The sequence below is a fragment of the Panulirus ornatus genome, chromosome 58, assembly GCF_036320965.1.
Source record: "Panulirus ornatus isolate Po-2019 chromosome 58, ASM3632096v1, whole genome shotgun sequence".
NCBI classification, from domain to species: Eukaryota; Metazoa; Arthropoda; class Malacostraca; order Decapoda; family Palinuridae; genus Panulirus; species Panulirus ornatus.
In genome coordinates this window covers 9,944,392-9,966,891 of record NC_092281.1, presented here as the reverse complement: position 1 = coordinate 9,966,891, position 22,500 = coordinate 9,944,392, and the positions used below count along the sequence as shown (strand labels likewise).

The following is a 22,500-nucleotide window of genomic DNA, read 5'->3' as shown; positions in this document are numbered from 1 at the left end:
CAGCCTCGCGCCTCCTCCTGGATAGGTCACGTTCATCTTGGTATCTTTAATGAACCCTTCAGTCTCGTGCTTACTGGTGACAGCTGGAGTGGAGGCCAGGTTCTACCTGTATCTGATTTGGATCAATTTTTCTTTTTTTCTATGTGACACTACAGCTCTTTTTTTATGGTGCCTCTCTCTCTCTCTCTCTCTCTCTCTCTCTCTCTCTCTCTCTCTCTCTCTCTCTCTCTCTCTCTCTCCCGTCACAAAGCTGAAGCGAGAGATGATGACGCCACTTAAGACTCAGATCATGAATCAAAGTCATACCGCAATCTCTGCTTTCTCTTTTGATTTACCTGTTAAGAAGTATGTGTCATGAGCCTCTTCACAACCCTTCGGACCATCGCAGGCCACCTCTGCCCTTCCTGAATAATCTAAGACCATCCAAACTCACACTGGCCCGTTTTGAATCGTTTTATACCATCCAAACCTGCATCAAATAATTTCAGACCATCCAACTCATCCTAATCTTTCCTGAGTAATTCCAAAGCACCCCAACTCACATCCAATCTCCCCTAAATCATTTCAGACCATCCCAACTCATTGTGACTTCCCCTGAATATCTTCAGACCATCCGCAACCTATTCTAGTCATCCCCTAAATCATTCCGGTCACTTCCACACTTCCAGAATCCACCACAGGCTCACCAATCCAAGTTCCACTCCTGGCCAGCCCAGCCACCCCCCTCCTACAGCAGCAGTTATCACCACTCGAGGGGTTTCTCCCCCTTACCTCCCTCTCCGAGACGCCTCGATAGTGGCTCACTCACGTGGAGGACCTTGTCTGACACTCCTACTCTCCTCCTCTTCTCGTCGACCATTACACTGGAGAAGGAGACACCACACCTCCCCATCCCTGGCCCTTAACAGGCGCGCATTCGCGACCAGACCGTGAGAATTCTTACATCTGGAAGGGAAAAAAAAAAGAAAGAAAAGAAAGAAAAAGAGAGATAGAATGAAATATCTGATAAATGAACCAGTACCGTCCACTTGTGTTTAGATTCATTCCTCTTTAAAGCCTCTCGTAACTTAAGAGAGAGAGAACTGGGATATACCACATCACACCTCCCTCCTCCCACCTCTCCTTCATCCCCCCACCTCCCGAGTGACGAAATCCCACATACCTCCCACCTCTCCTTTATCCTCCCACCGACAGTATGAAAGCCCGACACGTGTATCATCTGGAGTCGTTTTATTTGTCTTATTTTTCAATACGTACAAGAGGGTCTTATTGCCTCGTTCCTCTATCGGCGTCACAAGTATCCATCTGTCATACGATGATAGCGTCTGCTAACGTTACCATTCCTTATCGACCTTAGCGTCGCCTATCTACGTTATTCTCGCTAGTACTTCCCGTCCTACTGTTTTGCACGTCTGTGTCTCACACAGGCGTGTCCACCATATGCTCACCAAATAAGGCTCTTTCCATCTACGCCACACAGGTGAAGGGCGGTTTTGAAGTGTGTGTTTATGTGTGGCGTATGACATGAATACTGGTTTATTAGCCCTTTTTAGGAGACTAGTAAATCCAGCAGTGTATATACACTAGTACGACCGTCTACCAGAGTTTCTGTCGACAATGCATGACCTTGAATTATTCGGTGCATACACTGGAAATGCTTGATTCCTGAAGCTATTCTTGCGAGATGAATTATCGGCTCTCCACTGCGTCAAAGGTATATCAAATCATTTCTATAATTTCTGTAACACTAGGCTTTCTATATTCTTTTTTCCATTCAGCAATTACCGATATTCCAAACTCGAACCCCGGTTCGAGGATATATGATTTTGACATTTCCAGATTGTTTCATTGGTTTTTATGAGATACATTTCATCAAAGCATTATAGGCATTCGTTATTGGTTTCCTTCTTCTTCTTCTTCTTCTTCTTCTTCTTCTTCTTCTCCTTTTTCTTCTTCTTCTACTTCTTCTTCTTCTACTTCTTCTTCTTCTTCTTCTTCTTCTTCTTCTTCTTCTTCTTCTTCTTCTTCATCTTTTTTTCTTCTTCTTCTTCTTTCTGTCCCCTAACTTCTTCATTTACTTTCAAAAGCTCGTATGTACATGATATATTAGAGATAGAGTCGACCCTATATTCTTTTGTCCCTTTTTCTCGAAATTCAAGGGGATAGAAAATGACGTTCTATTGGGAAATATGCGTTTCCATTTGTCATTCATCTATACTTAGATCAGCAAAATTGAATTTCGAATAACACCCACACACACACCCACACACACACACACGATAGAAACACAGAGGAAATATCCTGGAACACAAATGGAAGGCCAGAGTATATAAGAGAACTTATTCATTCTTCGCGTTCCAGATTAAGCCTTCATCCTGGAATTTTGATGGACCATCTTATCCTCCCTCGATTAAGTCTGCCATGAGAATTTACTGTTAGTGATCTGCCAATAGCCAGAGCTCCTGAAGATGATGGTGACACTATTCTAGATATTTCCAAGGAGCGTCTGGAACAAAGGGGGGAAGGGAGTGGTTGGTGCATTTGGAGAGACGCTAAGAGATGGTCTACTGAACTATGGTCAGTGTGTTAATATACGACCCGGGGGGTGAAGCAAAGACCTCACTTCATCCGTGTGGATGATGAGCGACGGAAGGGTCGGTGTAAAAAGAGGACACTGAAATCACGTTTGGGACCATCCTTTCATCGAGGACTCAAAAGACAGACTTAGTACTGGAATGGACGAGTCTGTCGCAATGCAGGAACAAACACAGACACAATAGACCCTACGGGAGAGAAAGACCTCATCATAATGTGCTGCGCTGGGAGTAAGTAATTAGAAAGTAATGAGAAAGGTCATTCCAACTTAATGTGTATAATTTCTAACAACTTCTTTTTTTTTATGTCTTTTACGCAGCATATTTGCTGGAAGCTAAAGTGACCACATGACCAAAAGCGGAGCAATCATAAAATTTACTTATACTTAAACAGGTATGATAGTTATGACAAAAAAAGATCTATTTTTCTAAGAGTGAGACGTTTAAAGATTTGATTTAAAGACTATATTCTTGAGTATCACTTCGATGCTGAAGTAACCGAAAAAAGGTAACAAGCGATCGATTACTTGCAAGGACCAATCTGAACCAATGACCTTAATAGTAGACACCATTATGAGGTGAGAAAAGTCCCCAGATGCCTGCAAAAACAGAGCGATATTGTAAATTACGTAAATTTGTGGGACATGTGTATTTCTTTTTCTTCCTCATAGCTGATAAGAAAACAAGAACGTAGGAGAACATTAGAGGAACATTAAAGAGCCATCTGTTGTACGGATTCCAAACTTTCTTCAGTAAGCCACGTAGTACCTTTCCTCTTCTTCATATTCTGTACTACATCTAAAAATCTGATTCCCTTCACTTATAACGACCCGAGGGCCAAATTTCTGTGAAGCAGTCCTGGTGTTATCCAGGACTTATCTAAAGACTCCTGCAGCCCAAGTCTCGTATACTTGCAGTAGCAGGGAAATGGAGACTCCTTTGGAATGAGAAGTCCTTTTACGAGACTGTACTGCCAGTGATGCAGCCTCCCTAGAGGTGACTTGTCACTCGTGGTGTAGCCTCGAGCTGGGGGTAGGAGTCCGGTAGCACCAAAATATAAGTTGAACATCAGAGAATTACTTTGAATTACAATAAAGCTCAGGTTTATGGTATTACTTAACAACGACGAACGATTTTGAAATACAATGACCAATATTCCTTGATACAAAAGCTGATTCCTATTCGTGTGCATCATAGAATATATATATATATATATATATATATATATATATATATATATATATATATATATATATATATATATATATATATATATATATATATATACGCAGACCTAAAATTTCGCATGAATTCAGGTGACAAAATAACTCGATGTTTTCTTTCCATTTCACAGTCTGTGAAAAGTCCAAAAACCCCCTTTTATGGCTGGAGCCTTGCGCCCCCGCGGAGGATGGTAAGGTCAGAGACCACCATTGCAAGGAAGGGAGAGAATCCCTCCCCCTCCCCTCACACTACATTTTTCAACTCTATCTTGTTGCTTTGTTTACAAAATGGTCTGGAGTCCCTTCCCTTCATACTCCATGTTCCGATGAAGCACAGAGAACGTAACACAGGCTAAGGAATAAACACTACCATTTTGACTTCAACAACAAAAGGGTCAATAATGGAGATTAATTGGTAAGAACCCTTGGTCATATATATACATACATATATGTATATATATATATATATATATATATATATATATATATATATATATATATATATATATATATATATATATATCATATATATATATATATATATATATATATATATATATATATATATATATATATATATATATATATATATATATATATATAAACCTGGAAGAATCCTGTAGCTTTTGATTATTCTGTCGAAGTATTTCTAGGTTTTCGCTGCCCAGCACGTACACTGGCGGTATGTGATTGGCTTCATAATTGACAGACTTATTTTTACCAAACGTGATGTTCCCCTCCCGTTGGGAAGGAACAGTGTAAAGTAAATTTGATGTTGCTTTTTTTACGCGTGTTGATGTAAACCGAAGCACGCCAGACACTCCTGTGTGTACATTAGAATGTTTAGTTATAATCAAGAAACCCGTTTAGAACTAGTAGATTCATTTGAGATCGAAATATTATAAAAATGATAATGCAAACATGATTCCTACCGTCGTGTTTCAAGGGTCGTACCAGTGTGCTTCAAGGGTCGTACCGGTGTGCTTCAAGGGTCGTACCGTCATGCTCAAGGGTTCGTACCGTCGTGCTCAAGGGTCGTACCGTCGTGCTCAAGGGTCGTACCGTCGTGCTCAAGGGTTCGTACCATCGTGTTCAACGATTGTACCGTCACACTGTAGAGACCTCCCTACCCATGATCCATTCCCCTACCCCGCCGCTTACCCAGACGAAAAGGCAGGGGAGGAGGCGTTTCCCCACCACACAGGAGGGTCATGATGCCAGTCGATGCTCTCTGTGGTGTGGACCAGATCGCTGACAGACCTTCAGGTGCCTTCAAGTTCAGTCGAGGAACTTCGACTACTGTGTGGCACCAGAACTGGGAAAGGAATTTCAACTCACTTCGAGGCGAGTGGGTTCAAGTTTCCCACTGAAAAGCTGATGAAATTTGGAAGTAGGAAGCCATACCTTCTTCCTTTGGGGAAGAAGAGAGATATCAATCTCATCCAATTGAGCAAAATACTTAATAAATGGGAGCAGAAAAAAAAATAGAAATTGTTTTTTTGAAGATGTAGAATAGAAAGATGTTCAAGAAAGCAGAAATTGGGATGGGAGGGGGAAGTTATTCACTGGGACCTCAGGACCGGCGGTGTGATTCTTCATTTTGACTAGAAAGGTCAGACGTCATAGGAAATCCTTCTTGAATAACCAGAGGTCCGACGGACGATGAAAAATAATATTCATTGGATGAAGTATACTTATGCCTCCAGATGGGTCGTATATATACATTCCTCCTATGCATTCTGACGCAGAGAAAATAGAACGTATGAGACTAGCTACATTATTCTGGTCTTCCATATCACTCACGAAATGATAACATTTCTTCCTCTCCTTATCTCTGATAAGATGGAGGATCATTTCCACTCAAATGCTTATCTTAGTCTCATGGAAGCGTATTGCGTCAATGATGTTACGACAATGGATATAACCTTACGTAAATGGACTCTTATTATCATCTATCGCTTATAAAACACCCAGTCTATTATCATCATTCTTAATTCCTATATCCTGACCAGCTTCTCGGTAAAGACAAAAAAAAAGTGATTCCAGGAGAACCTTTCACGAAATTATGAACAACTGTCAGCCCGTAATGGACGAACAGCTTGTTTCTGAAATATATAGAAATGTGTTCAGCTGAAGAGCAAAAAAAGTTGTAAATTACCATCACTACGAAATATCTGCCAATCCCGAACGAAGGTTATAGACACCTGAACACAACGGTACAACCCTTAGGAACAACGGTACGACCCTTCAGCACGACGGTACGACCCTCATCACGACGGTACGACCCTCAGCACGACGGTACGACCCTTGGGTATGATGGTGTGGTCTTTGAACTGACCCTTAAGGGTGAGGTCAAAGGCTATCGCGCTATCAAGCTCAAGGGTCGTACTGTCGTTCTCAAAGGCTTAAACTTATCAAGCGTGAAGAAGCAGGCAAAATGGAGCAGCGAAAGCCATGCAGATAGACAGATAGATGTGTGTGAGAGAGAGAGAGAGAGAGAGAGAGAGAGAGAGAGAGAGAGAGAGAGAGAGAGAGAGAGAGAGAGAGAGAGAGAGAGAGAGAGAGAGAGAGCCCAAAAGCCCCCTCCAGCATTCATAAAGATCAACTTCCCTTGGTAAGGCGAGGTGGACTGAGATCTACAAGAAATCACTTCGTCTCCCCAGAGGCTGTCGGGGGCCCCTCCATTAGTCTCATATTTCTCCCTCTGCTCTCAACTTCTTCCCCGCCTCCCCACGTCCTTGAAAAACCTCACTCATGTGTCTGTGCGTCTCTCGTGGCCAAGTAGATACATGAAGGAGATGCAAGAAGACACCTTCCATCATATGTCACCTGTAGAGAGATACATGATGGAGATGCAAGAAGACACCTTCCATCACATGTCACCTGTACACATTCTTTATACATCTTGACGCATCCATAGAAAAAAAAATTCTGATTTAATGATTCTCCCAAGCATCTACCACATACCCACTCCCTTTATCTTTTCTTCCTGTGTCTGTTAAGTATTCTATATGCATCTCTCTATGTCCTATCTCCATCTGTGTTGATTAAGGAATCTTGGATACAATTTCTGTCCCCCGATAGATCGCCTTGATTAAGACCATCACGTCTTTTGTTATCCCGCTTCATCTACATTTCTCCCTGTATCTTAGAGATATTACAGAAGACCATGTACCATTTCTGTATCTGCGTGAGCTGTGTGTGTGTGTGTTATTCCCTGTTTGTATTTTACGGGGAATTTTGGCCCTGTGTGTGTGTGTGTGTGTGTGTGTGTGTGTGTGTGTTGTGTGTGTGTGTGTGTGTGTGTGTGTGTGTGTGTGTGTGTGTGTGTGTGTGTGTGTGTGTGTGTGTCCTTTTATCCGTTAGTCTACAACAGAACATACGTATAAAATTTTTTTCCTCATCTTCAAAACTCCGCAAATACATTCCTCCCAGCTTGGAATTTAGCCCTCAAGTAAAAAAAAAAAAAAAAAAAAAAAAAAAAAAAGATAAGGGTTATCGCAAGTTCTTATCAGCCAGGTAAATCTTAAGTTAATCGAGTGATTTTCGGATGCGTGGCCAGGACTCCTTTGACCCTGGAGGACGACCTCGACGATTGATTTGCAACGTCGGCGGATATGAATGACTCAAGGCTCGTAGACGCTGGTGATCCCCAGGTGTAACCACAAGGAAGACCTTATACCTATGAGTTTGCTTGAGCTTAGATCCTTCTCTGTGACTCTATATGATCATCGCTTGAGCTTAGATCCTTCTCTGTGACTCTATATGATCATCGCTTGAGCTTAGATCCTTCTCTGTGACTCTATATGATCATCGCTTGAGCTTAGATCCTTCTCTCTGGCTCTATATGATCATCGCTTGAGCTTAGATCCTTCTCTCTGACTATATATGGTCATCGCTTGAGCTTAGATCCTTCTCTCTGACTATATATGATCATCGCTTGAGCTTAGATCCTTTTCTCTGACTCTATATGATCATCGCTTGAGCTTAGATCCTTCTCTCTGACTCTATATGATCATCGCACGAACCTGGTAGATCCTTCACTCTAACCCTATATAATCACCATCAATTTGTAATTAGCCACATCACACTGGTGGCACGAAAGCTCTCCCACAATCGCAAATAAACCTATGAATTCTCCATATCTCTAATCATCCTTTACGCATATTGCAAGCCCTCATACATCCTTCAAGATCTAACCTCATATATCACTCATAAATCCATCAACGTGTGCTTTGTGTATTCCTCATGTGAACCTCATTCCTATCTGGGGTTAAGGTTTCAGGTATTTTTTTCTCTCACGCTGGAGTTAAGAGGTTTCTCCTGTGTTCCTCTCTGGTCCTCACTCAACTCGAATCCCCTTCCCCTATGGGGGTCGATTGGCGTGTGTGTTACGTGGCTTCTCCATCCTTTATCATGTCGCACGAGAGGATCGTGTGTGTAGATCGATGCTCCCCCCAGCCAACGTTCCACTCCTTACCTTCTGATGTTTCCACTCTGTTACCCACCTACCTATCTCTTCCCTTTAGACACATTTTTCCCCTGTTTTCATTCGCATTTTGCGTCTATCCTTTCATAACAAATTCTTCCTGTTTCTTCTTCTGCTTCTTCTTCTTCTCTTCTTCCTTCTTCTTCTTCTTCTTCTTCTTCTTCTTCTTCTTCTTCTTTTTCTTCTTCTTCTCCACAACGTCTCTTTGTGTTCGTTCTTTCCAGTGTTGGTGAGGGAGTAGATCCCATTCCGTTGTATTCCCTCCCTCGTCCATCATTCTCCCTCCTTCCCTCCATCTATATCCTAGACCCGTCATCATCCTGACCCATTCCTGCTGCAACAGTCCTCATTTTTTCCCTCCCTTTCTTAGTTACGACCGCTCTTTTCTCCGTCTCGGGGTCACCAACTGCATCTAAGCTTTCGACAGAGAGCCTGATTGTGTGTGTGTGTTTCTTCCGTTCCTCAGGGAGTATTGGGGAGAAGGGCGAGTCTGATTTACCCAATACGCTCATTCCCTCAACCAAATACTAGATGGAGGTCTTTTCTGCCAGATATTTTGAGGGGGGCGAAGATCTAGACGTCAATGCAACTGTTCCTCCCCTCCTTGCCACTCACAGGTGTATATTTTCTCCCCAGTCGTAGTGTAGGAAAGAAAAATACACCTAGGTACTGTCTTTGAGCCATTTTCTTTACTCTACCACTTACAAACACGTCCTCATCCCCTCCAGCAGTTTCTGTCGGGGAAAGAACGTAGATCCTGGCTCATCTCCTCCTCCTCTCTTTCACTCAGTAATTGGTCTACGTCTCTCTTTCCACAGGCGTAGTAGAGGGCAAGGCGCGCTACCTGACGCACTACCCGTTGGCTCCCGACGTCACGGACGTGCTGGGTCCTGAGGGGCCTGACTACGACGCCGACGTCAAGCTCCCTGGTTAGTATTCTGGTTGGGTGGTCATGGTGCACCATTCTCTCTCTCTCTCTCTCTCTCTCTCTCTCTCTCTCTCTCTCTCTCTCTCTCTCTCTCTCTTCTCTCTCTCTCTCTCTCTCCTCTATCTTTCTGTCTGTCCCAAATCTGTCTACAGTGGGGTTCAACAGGCAGAGGTTCCTCTTTATATTCTCTTTAACCTCTGTCTATTGCAAACCAACAGTGTGTAATCCCTCTCATATGCAGACGACCACGAAGAACACTTCCTTGCTTAAAACTGAATGTTTATAGCACCAAAGACATCCAATTCTATCTTCAGAGACCTGAAGAAGGTGTGCTGAAATAATTTGGACGTATGGAGAAACTGAGTGAGGGAATGACAAAGAGGATCTGTGTGTAAGATGTGAAGGAGACAAGGAAAACAGGGGAGAACGAATTGGATATGGAAAGAATAGTAAAGATTCTGAGTGCTTGGGCTTGTATACACAAGGGAGCGAAGGCATGCTAGGGTTGAAGTGAACTGGAGCGATGCGGTATACAGGGGGCGACGTGCAGTCAGTGGACTGAAACAGGGAATATGAAGTTGTCAGGCAGTCATGGAAAAGTCTATGGGGCCTGGTTGTGGATAAGGAGCTGTGGTTTCGACGCATTACACATGACAGCTAGGGAATGGATGTGATAAAATGAGGCCATTTCTGCGTCTGTTCGTGGTGCAACCTCGGGAGTACATACTGAATTATGTATAAAGTATTGCACTGTAGTGTACCCCTACATGAGCTTCATATAACCCTCAAGTAACATTTCCATCTCCCATCAGGTCGCTACTTTCCCAAACTGCCCTACACAAGGCCGCACTCGGAGAACCTCCACCAACACTACAACCACCACCACCACCACCGCCAGAACTCCCACCAGCGCTACCACCATCGCCACCACTTGCCCCAGCATCACCAACAGTCCCTCTACGCCAACACTATATCCCCGCTAGACCAACACCGCCAACACCACCACCAACATCGTCAAACCTTCCAGTCGCCTACAAAACGCAGCAGATCGAGTTGGCCCAGCGGTACCGGCGGAGGCTACGCTTTTCGCGTAGGTGAGGAGAGCGGCGAGCGACGCGTCATAGCCGTTCGTGGCAGCGACGCCTTCGCAGGCAGATACGGAGATGGGAGCTTACTGGAGATGCCGCAGGAGGACGCGACGATGGGCCCTCCGCCAGGACCCAGCTTTGACCGTAACCTGCCCAGGAACATAACGATCCAGGCGGGTCAGACGGCCGTTCTATCCTGCAGGGTCTTCAACGTCAATGACAAGTCGGTAGGTTCACGTGTGTCCCGCAATGCGGGTTTACGACGTGCCCCTCTCTCCCTCTCTCTCTCACTACGTCGTCTGCTTGGATCCTCCGTGTATGTATTGAGAATTCCAAACATTCTTCCATTCCAGGTCAGGACACATGCTCATCTGTGTGAGAACATCACACACACACACACACACACACGCACACACATACACACACACATATATATGGTCATCATATATGGTAAACAAATTAGCCTGCTTCGGAACAAAGGACAATAAATTGCAATACGCTTCTTGATATGTAATATAGGAGTCATGAACACAGCACAGTAGTCATGAATACAGTATAGGAGGCATAGATACATCATAAGGGTCATGCATATATTACAGGAATCATGGATATTGCACAGGAGTCATAAATATAGATTGCCCAGCTGAAAATCGGCTGAACGTCCCTGTGATTCGATGCCTAGCAAATGAAATTAACGTGACTCAATATTCCTGACAAATGTTATTTTCTGTCGCTTGTATAGCAAGCAGCACACAGTTATAGGCTTACAGAAAAGAGGAGGACTTTACGTCTTTCCATACGTAGTACATGCCTATCTATCTATCTATACATTTATTGCCATTTTAGCTATATATATATATATATATATATATATATATATATATATATATATATATATATATATATATATATATATATATATATATATATATGTTGTTTCTATCATTACTCTCTCTTCATCACTTTTATGATACTGACTCACAACCTCAGACCTAAGAACAACAATTCTTCAAACTCTCCCTCCAGCTCTAACTACATTTTCTCACTATAACTCTCTCCGTAACTCTTACTAAAACTCTCACCTGATCCATCTCACTACAACACCCACTACATCCATCTCACTACAACACCCACTACGTCTCTCTCACTAATAGAGCCCCTCACTAAACCCAACTCTTGTCTCTCTCTCTCTCTCTCTCTCTCTCTCTCTCTCTCTCTCTCTCTCTCTCTCTCTCTCTCTCTCTCTCTCTTATCTATCTATCTATCTATCTATCTATCTATCTATCTCTCTCTCTCCACCATCAACCTTCCCCCGCCCCACACAGGTGTCGTGGATCAGGCAAGACGACCTTCACATCCTGACCGTGGATAAGTACAAGTACAGGAGGGTGATGAGGAAGGAAGGAATGAAGTCTACTACAGGAGGTGATGGAGGAAGGAAGGAATGAGGGTCTACTACAGGAGGGTGATGGAGGAAGGAAGGAATGAAGGTCTACTACAGGAGGGTGATGGAGGAAGGAAGGAATGAAGTCTACTACAGGAGGGTGATGAGGAAGGAAGGAATGAAGGTCCTACTACAGGAGGGTGATGGAGGAAGGAAGGAATGAAGTCTACTACAGGAGGTGATGGAGGAAGGAAGGAATGAAGTCTACTACAGGAGGGTGATGAGGAAGGAAGGAATGAAGTCTACTACAGGAGGGTGATGGAGAAGGAAGGAATGAAGTCTACTACAGGAGGGTGATGAGGAAGGAAGGAATGAGGGTCTACTACAGGAGGGTGATGAGGAAGGAAGGAATGAAGGTCTACTACAGAGGGTGATGGAGGAAGGAAGGAATGAAGGTCCTACTACAGGAGGGTGATGGAGGAAGGAAGGAATGAAGGTCCTACTACAGGAGGGTGATGAGGAAGGAAGGAATGAAGGTCCTACTACAGGAGGGTGATGGAGGAAGGAAGAATGAAGGTCTACTACAGGAGGGTGATGAGGAAGGAAGGAATGAAGGTCCTACTACAGGAGGGTGATGGAGGAAGGAAGAATGAAGGTCTACTACAGAGGGTGATGGAGGAAGGAAGGAATGAAGTCTACTACAGGAGGGTGATGGAGGAAGGAAGGAATGAGGGTCTACTACAGGAGGTGATGGAGGAAGGAAGGAATGAAGGTCCTACTACAGGAGGGTGATGGAGAAGGAAGGAATGAGGGTCTACTACAGGAGGTGATGGAGGAAGGAAGGAATGAAGGTCCTACTACAGGAGGGTGATGAGGAAGGAAGGAATGAAGGTCCTACTACAGGAGGGTGATGGAGAAGGAAGGAATGAGGGTCTACTACAGGAGGGTGATGAGGAAGGAAGGAATGAAGTCTACTACAGGAGGGTGATGAGGAAGGAAGGAATGAAGGTCCTACTACAGGAGGGTGATTGGAGGAAGGAAGGAATGAAGTCTACTACAGGAGGTGATGGAGGAAGGAAGAATGAAGGTCTACTACAGAGGGTGATGGAGGAAGGAAGAATGAAGGTCTACTACAGGAGGGTGATGAGGAAGGAAGGAATGAAGGTCCTACTACAGGAGGGTGATGGAGGAAGGAAGGAATGAAGGTCCTACTACAGGAGGGTGATGGAGGAAGGAAGGAATGAAGTCTACTACAGGAGGTGATGGAGGAAGGAAGAATGAAGGTCTACTACAGAGGGTGATGGAGGAAGGAAGGAATGAAGTCTACTACAGGAGGGTGATGGAGGAAGGAAGGAATGAAGTCTACTACAGGAGGTGATGGAGGAAGGAAGGAATGAAGGTCCTACTACAGGAGGGTGATTGGAGGAAGGAAGGAATGAAGGTCTACTACAGGAGGTGATGGAGGAAGGAAGAATGAAGGTCTACTACAGAGGGTGATGGAGGAAGGAAGGAATGAAGGTCTACTACAGAGGGTGATGGAGGAAGGAAGGAATGAAGGTCCTACTACAGGAGGGTGATGAGGAAGGAAGGAATGAAGGTCTACTACAGAGGGTGATGGAGGAAGGAAGAATGAAGGTCTACTACAGAGGGTGATGGAGGAAGGAAGAATGAAGGTCTACTACAGAGGGTGATGGAGGAAGGAAGAATGAAGGTCTACTACAGAGGGTGATGGAGGAAGGAAGGAATGAAGGTCCTACTACAGGAGGGTGATGAGGAAGGAAGGAATGAAGGTCCTACTACAGGAGGGTGATGAGGAAGGAAGGAATGAAGGTCTAACTACAGGAGGGTGATGAGGAAGGAAGGAATGAAGTCTACTACAGGAGGTGATGGAGGAAGGAAGAATGAAGGTCTACTACAGAGGGTGATGGAGGAAGGAAGGAATGAAGGTCTACTACAGGAGGGTGATGAGGAAGGAAGGAATGAAGGTCTACTACAGGAGGGTGATGAGGAAGGAAGGAATGAGGGTCTACTACAGGAGGTGATGGAGGAAGGAAGAATGAAGGTCTACTACAGGAGGGTGATGAGGAAGGAAGGAATGAAGGTCTACTACAGGAGGTGATGGAGGAAGGAAGAATGAAGGTCTACTACAGGAGGGTGATGGAGGAAGGAAGAATGAAGGTCTACTACAGGAGGTGATGGAGGAAGGAAGAATGAAGGTCTACTACAGGAGGGTGATGGAGAAGGAAGGAATGAGGGTCTACTACAGGAGGTGATGGAGGAAGGAAGGAATGAAGGTCCTACTACAGGAGGGTGATGAGGAAGGAAGGAATGAAGTCTACTACAGGAGGGTGATGGAGGAAGGAAGGAATGAAGTCTACTACAGGAGGGTGATGAGGAAGGAAGGAATGAAGTCTACTACAGGAGGGTGATGAGGAAGGAAGGAATGAAGTCTACTACAGGAGGGTGATGAGGAAGGAAGGAATGAAGGTCCTACTACAGGAGGGTGATGGAGGAAGGAAGAATGAAGGTCTACTACAGAGGGTGATGGAGGAAGGAAGAATGAAGGTCTACTACAGAGGGTGATGGAGGAAGGAAGAATGAAGGTCTACTACAGAGGGTGATGGAGGAAGGAAGGAATGAAGGTCCTACTACAGGAGGGTGATGAGGAAGGAAGGAATGAAGGTCCTACTACAGGAGGGTGATGGAGAAGGAAGGAATGAAGGTCCTACTACAGGAGGGTGATGAGGAAGGAAGGAATGAAGGTCTACTACAGGAGGGTGATTGGAGGAAGGAAGGAATGAAGGTCCTACTACAGGAGGGTGATGGAGGAAGGAAGGAATGAAGGTCCTACTACAGGAGGGTGATGAGGAAGGAAGGAATGAAGTCTACTACAGGAGGTGATGGAGGAAGGAAGGAATGAAGTCTACTACAGGAGGTGATGGAGGAAGGAAGGAATGAAGGTCCTACTACAGGAGGGTGATGAGGAAGGAAGGAATGAAGGTCCTACTACAGGAGGGTGATGGAGGAAGGAAGGAATGAAGTCTACTACAGGAGGTGATGGAGGAAGGAAGAATGAAGGTCTACTACAGGAGGTGATGGAGGAAGGAAGAATGAAGGTCTACTACAGAGGGTGATGGAGGAAGGAAGAATGAAGGTCTACTACAGAGGGTGATGGAGGAAGGAAGAATGAAGGTCTACTACAGAGGGTGATGGAGGAAGGAAGAATGAAGGTCTACTACAGAGGGTGATGGAGGAAGGAAGAATGAAGGTCTACTACAGGAGGGTGATGAGGAAGGAAGGAATGAGGGTCTACTACAGGAGGGTGATGAGGAAGGAAGGAATGAAGGTCCTACTACAGGAGGGTGATGAGGAAGGAAGGAATGAAGGTCCTACTACAGGAGGGTGATGGAGGAAGGAAGGAATGAAGTCTACTACAGGAGGGTGATGGAGGAAGGAAGGAATGAAGGTCCTACTACAGGAGGGTGATGGAGGAAGGAAGAATGAAGGTCTACTACAGGAGGTGATGGAGGAAGGAAGAATGAAGGTCTACTACAGAGGGTGATGGAGGAAGGAAGGAATGAAGGTCTACTACAGAGGGTGATGGAGGAAGGAAGAATGAAGGTCTACTACAGAGGGTGATGGAGGAAGGAAGGAATGAAGGTCCTACTACAGGAGGGTGATGAGGAAGGAAGGAATGAAGGTCCTACTACAGGAGGGTGATGGAGGAAGGAAGAATGAAGGTCTACTACAGAGGGTGATGGAGGAAGGAAGGAATGAAGTCTACTACAGGAGGGTGATGGAGGAAGGAAGGAATGAAGGTCTACTACAGAGGGTGATGGAGGAAGGAAGAATGAAGGTCTACTACAGGAGGGTGATGGAGGAAGGAAGGAATGAAGTCTACTACAGGAGGGTGATGGAGGAAGGAAGGAATGAAGTCTACTACAGGAGGTGATGGAGGAAGGAAGGAATGAAGGTCCTACTACAGGAGGGTGATGGAGGAAGGAAGGAATGAAGGTCTACTACAGGAGGTGATGGAGGAAGGAAGGAATGAGGGTCTACTACAGGAGGGTGATGGAGGAAGGAAGGAATGAAGGTCCTACTACAGGAGGGTGATGGAGGAAGGAAGGAATGAAGTCTACTACAGGAGGTGATGGAGGAAGGAAGAATGAAGGTCTACTACAGAGGGTGATGGAGGAAGGAAGAATGAAGGTCTACTACAGAGGGTGATGGAGGAAGGAAGAATGAAGGTCTACTACAGAGGGTGATGGAGGAAGGAAGGAATGAAGTCTACTACAGGAGGTGATGGAGGAAGGAAGAATGAAGGTCTACTACAGAGGGTGATGGAGGAAGGAAGGAATGAAGGTCCTACTACAGGAGGGTGATGAGGAAGGAAGGAATGAAGGTCCTACTACAGGAGGGTGATTGGAGGAAGGAAGGAATGAAGGTCCTACTACAGGAGGGTGATGGAGGAAGGAAGGAATGAAGTCTACTACAGGAGGGTGATGAGGAAGGAAGGAATGAAGGTCCTACTACAGGAGGGTGATGAGGAAGGAAGGAATGAAGTCTACTACAGGAGGTGATGGAGGAAGGAAGGAATGAAGGTCCTACTACAGGAGGGTGATGAGGAAGGAAGGAATGAAGGTCTACTACAGAGGGTGATGGAGGAAGGAAGGAATGAAGTCTACTACAGGAGGTGATGGAGGAAGGAAGGAATGAAGTCTACTACAGGAGGTGATGGAGGAAGGAAGAATGAAGGTCTACTACAGGAGGGTGATTGGAGGAAGGAAGGAATGAAGTCTACTACAGGAGGGTGATGAGGAAGGAAGGAATGAAGGTCCTACTACAGGAGGGTGATGGAGGAAGGAAGAATGAAGGTCTACTACAGAGGGTGATGGAGGAAGGAAGAATGAAGGTCTACTACAGAGGGTGATGGAGGAAGGAAGAATGAAGGTCTACTACAGAGGGTGATGGAGGAAGGAAGGAATGAAGGTCCTACTACAGGAGGGTGATGGAGGAAGGAAGAATGAAGGTCTACTACAGAGGGTGATGGAGGAAGGAAGGAATGAAGGTCCTACTACAGGAGGGTGATGGAGGAAGGAAGGAATGAAGGTCTACTACAGGAGGTGATGGAGGAAGGAAGAATGAAGGTCTACTACAGGAGGTGATGGAGGAAGGAAGGAATGAAGGTCCTACTACAGGAGGGTGATGGAGGAAGGAAGAATGAAGGTCTACTACAGAGGGTGATGGAGGAAGGAAGAATGAAGGTCTACTACAGAGGGTGATGGAGGAAGGAAGGAATGAAGTCTACTACAGGAGGTGATGGAGGAAGGAAGAATGAAGGTCTACTACAGAGGGTGATGGAGGAAGGAAGGAATGAAGGTCCTACTACAGGAGGGTGATGAGGAAGGAAGGAATGAAGGTCCTACTACAGGAGGGTGATGAGGAAGGAAGGAATGAAGTCTACTACAGGAGGTGATGGAGGAAGGAAGAATGAAGGTCTACTACAGGAGGGTGATGAGGAAGGAAGGAATGAAGGTCCTACTACAGGAGGGTGATGAGGAAGGAAGGAATGAAGGTCCTACTACAGGAGGGTGATGAGGAAGGAAGGAATGAAGGTCCTACTACAGGAGGGTGATGAGGAAGGAAGGAATGAAGGTCTACTACAGGAGGGTGATGAGGAAGGAAGGAATGAAGTCTACTACAGGAGGTGATGGAGGAAGGAAGAATGAAGGTCTACTACAGGAGGGTGATGAGGAAGGAAGGAATGAAGTCTACTACAGGAGGTGATGGAGGAAGGAAGGAATGAAGGTCCTACTACAGGAGGGTGATGAGGAAGGAAGGAATGAAGGTCTACTACAGAGGGTGATGGAGGAAGGAAGAATGAAGGTCTACTACAGAGGGTGATGGAGGAAGGAAGGAATGAAGGTCCTACTACAGGAGGGTGATGGAGGAAGGAAGGAATGAAGTCTACTACAGGAGGTGATGGAGGAAGGAAGAATGAAGGTCTACTACAGGAGGGTGATGAGGAAGGAAGGAATGAAGTCTACTACAGGAGGTGATGGAGGAAGGAAGAATGAAGGTCTACTACAGAGGGTGATGGAGGAAGGAAGAATGAAGGTCTACTACAGAGGGTGATGGAGGAAGGAAGGAATGAAGGTCCTACTACAGGAGGGTGATGGAGAAGGAAGGAATGAAGTCTACTACAGGAGGTGATGGAGGAAGGAAGAATGAAGGTCTACTACAGAGGGTGATGGAGGAAGGAAGAATGAAGGTCTACTACAGGAGGGTGATGAGGAAGGAAGGAATGAGGGTCTACTACAGGAGGTGATGGAGGAAGGAAGAATGAAGGTCTACTACAGAGGGTGATGGAGGAAGGAAGGAATGAAGTCTACTACAGGAGGGTGATGAGGAAGGAAGGAATGAAGGTCTACTACAGGAGGTGATGGAGGAAGGAAGAATGAAGGTCTACTACAGGAGGGTGATGAGGAAGGAAGGAATGAAGGTCCTACTACAGGAGGGTGATGAGGAAGGAAGGAATGAAGGTCCTACTACAGGAGGGTGATGAGGAAGGAAGGAATGAAGGTCCTACTACAGGAGGGTGATGAGGAAGGAAGGAATGAGGGTCTACTACAGGAGGGTGATGAGGAAGGAAGGAATGAAGTCTACTACAGGAGGTGATGGAGGAAGGAAGGAATGAGGGTCTACTACAGGAGGGTGATGGAGAAGGAAGGAATGAAGGTCCTACTACAGGAGGGTGATTGGAGGAAGGAAGGAATGAAGTCTACTACAGGAGGGTGATGAGGAAGGAAGGAATGAAGTCTACTACAGGAGGGTGATGAGGAAGGAAGGAATGAAGGGTCTACTACAGGAGGGTGATGGAGGAAGGAAGGAATGAAGGTCTACTACAGGAGGGTGATGGAGGAAGGAAGGAATGAAGGTCTACTACAGGAGGGTGATGGAGGAAGGAAGGAATGAAGGTCTACTACAGGAGGGTGATGGAGGAAGGAAGGAATGAGGGTCTACTACAGGAGGGTGATGGAGGAAGGAAGGAATGAAGGTCTACTACAGGAGGGTGATGGAGGAAGGAAGGAATGAAGGTCTACTACAGGAGGGTGATGGAGGAAGGAAGGAATGAAGGTCTACTACAGGAGGGTGATGGAGGAAGGAAGGAATGAAGGTCTACTACAGGAGGGTGATGGAGGAAGGAAGGAATGAAGGTCTACTACAGGAGGGTGATGGAGGAAGGAAGGAATGAAGGTCTACTACAGGAGGGTGATGGAGGAAGGAAGGAATGAAGGTCTACTACAGGAGGGTGATGGAGGAAGGAAGGAATGAAGGTCTACTACAGGAGGGTGATGGAGGAAGGAAGGAATGAGGGTCTACTACAGGAGGGTGATGGAGGAAGGAAGGAATGAAGGTCTACTACAGGAGGGTGATGGAGGAAGGAAGGAATGAAGGTATACTACAGGAGGGTGATGGAGGAAGGAAGGAATGAAGGTCTACTACAGGAGGGTGATGGAGGAAGGAAGGAATGAGGGTCTACTACAGGAGGGTGATGGAGGAAGGAAGGAATGAAGGTCTACTACAGGAGGGTGATGGAGGAAGGAAGAACGGGCAGGGGTAAACGAGGGGTGAGATTATACAGAGTCAAGCTGGGTAAGCAACTGGAAAGATGTGAGGATTGAGCATTACGAGGAGGTGAGTCCACAATGGTATTATCCCTGGAAGCAAAGAGATGTCGAAGTTTAAGATCTATCCCTTCCAGCGGTAGACTTTTAGTTTCCAGGAGACTTAAGAGGATTACCTTCTAGAGGTCAATTACTCTCCACCTCCAGGAAGTTGCCAACCTTGAAAACTTATTCAATTCTCCACGTCTTCAGAGCTTCCAAAGCAATAGGCCCTTTTGGGATTTTGTTTCGCAAACATTTTTGTAGGATTCCCTATAGTATCAGCAGATACGAATTACTTACAACGACAGAGATGAGAAGGAAGACTAAGCTAAGCAGACAAGAACGATTGGATAAGGAACCATTAAAGTAAATAACTAGGGAATGTGGAACGGAGAGAATTAAAAAAAAAAAATGTATCAAAATCGGAGAATCAACTGAGTGCACTACATCTTCAAAGAATGAGATTTCATATTTTTTTTTTGTGTGTGTGTCCGTGTGTGTGTGTGTGTGTGTGTGTGTGTGTGTGTGTGATCAATAGCAGATCTTCAGCTTCTCCTTCAGGAGGCTATATCGGCCTCGTATGATGGTCCGATCTAGAGGTAAAATCTCAGAGCCAGACCGTGAGAGATATGAAGCTCTCCTTGATGTACGTGTCACACCAGCTTCAAAAGGCCATCACTTGTGGGGCTTCAGGGTCCGAGGTACAAAAAGGTGAATGGCACAGTAATCCATAACCAGGCTTGATGGAAACCATCCCTCGTCCCTTCCTCCAACGCCCTCTGGCGTAGAACACCTTCTCCTCCCCGCTTCCCCCTTCTCGAACCACCTGAACAATTCCTGTTATACTTTCTCAGGGCTCGTTTGTAAGGGCGGCCTGCCATCTGCAGGCAACAGCTGCTGCCAACATCAAATGCCATCATCACAAACTTAGCTTTTTACCTGGAGGGAAAAAAACGGCCGGGGAGAACCTTTTGTGAATATTTCTCCACACTTCCGCTAAGATTATGGCTGCTATTGTTAGCATTATCTCGCTTTTGAGTGTATTAACACAAGCTACAAATACCTATTATGAATAATATTATGACCTGGATGGTCATATTTCAAGACTACAGGTGTTTGAAAGGGTCGTAAGGTCAAGGTATCAAATCTTGATATGTAATTCTAATAATGTTCTTCCCTCCTGCTCCACCTGTTTACCCTCGTCGTTACTGGTCCCTCTACAAAACCCATGGCCGCCCATCTACACCATCGCTTCACAACGGCACCGTGTTGTGGCCCTCTCCAGTGCCGCGGGCGTGGGTCCTGAACGCCCCTGAGATCTACGTTCACCGTGGGTCGCCCATCAACCTCACCTGCGTAGTGACACATGGGACGGAGCGCCCCGTCTTTATCTATTGGTACCATCATGATAAGGTAAGACGGTCCCTCTGAACTATTTCCTGCTATCCTACGTACATTCGAAACCCCTAGCCATGTGCTTAAGTCATGACAAGTATATATGAATATACCTCATGGTAAGACTTCAATGTTCACACTGGGGGTTTGCTAAGCCTTAAGCCACATGTGTCTGGGCTGTAGACTCCCTGTAGACACATGGATCAAGGTTATGGTTTAGTATTCACATCCAGGCATCTGGGTCTCCGCCAGCCTCACACCCTCCTCAAGTCGTGGGTTCTGGCCATGGCCCAAGACCATAGACCTGCCATAGACCCATATACTTTAAGATTGTTACGAGGTTTGGGATCTGTATATCTTGTTCATGTCCACACACACACACAAACACACACACACACACACACACACACACACACACACACATGACATTAACATCTAACGCCCACGCCATATGACCCCTAACGCCCATGCCACCCGATTCACCCTTCGTTTTTCCCTCTGCCACAGGTCATAGACTATGAGGGTCCAGGGGGCGTCTCGGTACACACACAGACGGGTCGTGACACCGTCAGTCACCTGCTGGTGCAGCAGGCCGGCCCTGGCGACTCCGGCAAGTACACCTGCAGCCCCTCCAACGGCGAGGACGCCTCCGTTATGCTTCACGTCCTCAACGGTGAGTAGCAACGGTGGTGCGAGATCTAAAGACAGCGAGAGGTCGACAACAGGAACTCACTCTGTTGCCGTTTATTCACTCGGGAGGTGTGACAGTGTGAGGGGGGGAAAAAAACAGGATCCTATATATCAACGGTAGGTGTAATCACGAATGAGGTATAGCAACGGGAACGTCTACATATCAACGGGAAATATGATAGAATGAGGTATAGCAACGGGAACGTCTACATATCAACGGTAAATATGATAGAATGAGGTATAGCAACGGCAACATCCACATTTTTTTGAGGTGAGTGTGAGTTCAGAGTCAGGTATAATAACGGGAACTGTCGCATGTTAACAGTAGGTGTGGGGGGGGGGGGGGTATGAGAGGTAACAGCGGGAGGGTGTTGATGGAATTATGGATAACAACAGGAGCGTTACATGACAACGGGGGATACGTCACGACAGCGTCGAGTAAACAACAGGAATTACGGGGTGAAAATATCTAACAGTTTCTCCTCAATCCAGTCTTCATGGCTGAGTTAGCAGTACCTTGATCATACCTTTATAACTGTCTCGTCATTAATACCACCTAGACACACCACCCCTCCACCTTCGTCACTACGTCACGCCACTGTTATCACCCGGATCTCGCCACCACTACAAAATCTTACCATCAATATCATCTCGATCCCATCTGAATCACTGAGTCAAACCAGCAAAAAAAGGTTCGAGTATTATATGTCCCATGAGAACAATTCTTTTTTCCCTCCTCTCTGCCTCAAGAGACGAGGTAAGGGAAATAATAATCCTCTGGACCTTTAAAAGGCTAATATCAACGCCCTTAGTTCTGAGAAGCAGAGATTTAAAAGGAAAAAAAAAAACTTGTCTTACAAGAGAAAATAATACAGTTCTTGTGGCATTACGTTAGCATAGAAAGCTGAACTGCAACAGTAATCAAGATGTGGATCCTCGCTTCTCAAGATGTGGATCCTCGCTTCTCTAATGGGGCTGAGGGTAACTGAAGGCTATATGCTCTAGAACCCATTGTTAAGATATGTAAGAGGCCTTCCCT

The 22,500-nt window shown here is 45.6% G+C and overlaps 1 protein-coding gene across 1 annotated transcript in view; it reads left to right on the top strand.

Moving 5' to 3' along the window:
- Nucleotides 1-22,500, top strand: part of LOC139766706 (uncharacterized) — a 93,281-nt gene that overhangs the window by 58,556 nt on the left and 12,225 nt on the right. Inside the window, exons 2-6 of the mRNA XM_071695626.1 lie at nt 9,125-9,235; nt 10,047-10,549; nt 11,648-11,710; nt 20,541-20,789; nt 21,279-21,444. Coding sequence (XP_071551727.1) covers nt 9,125-9,235; nt 10,047-10,549; nt 11,648-11,710; nt 20,541-20,789; nt 21,279-21,444 — 1,092 coding nt within the window. The remainder of the gene's footprint in view (nt 1-9,124; nt 9,236-10,046; nt 10,550-11,647; nt 11,711-20,540; nt 20,790-21,278; nt 21,445-22,500) is intronic.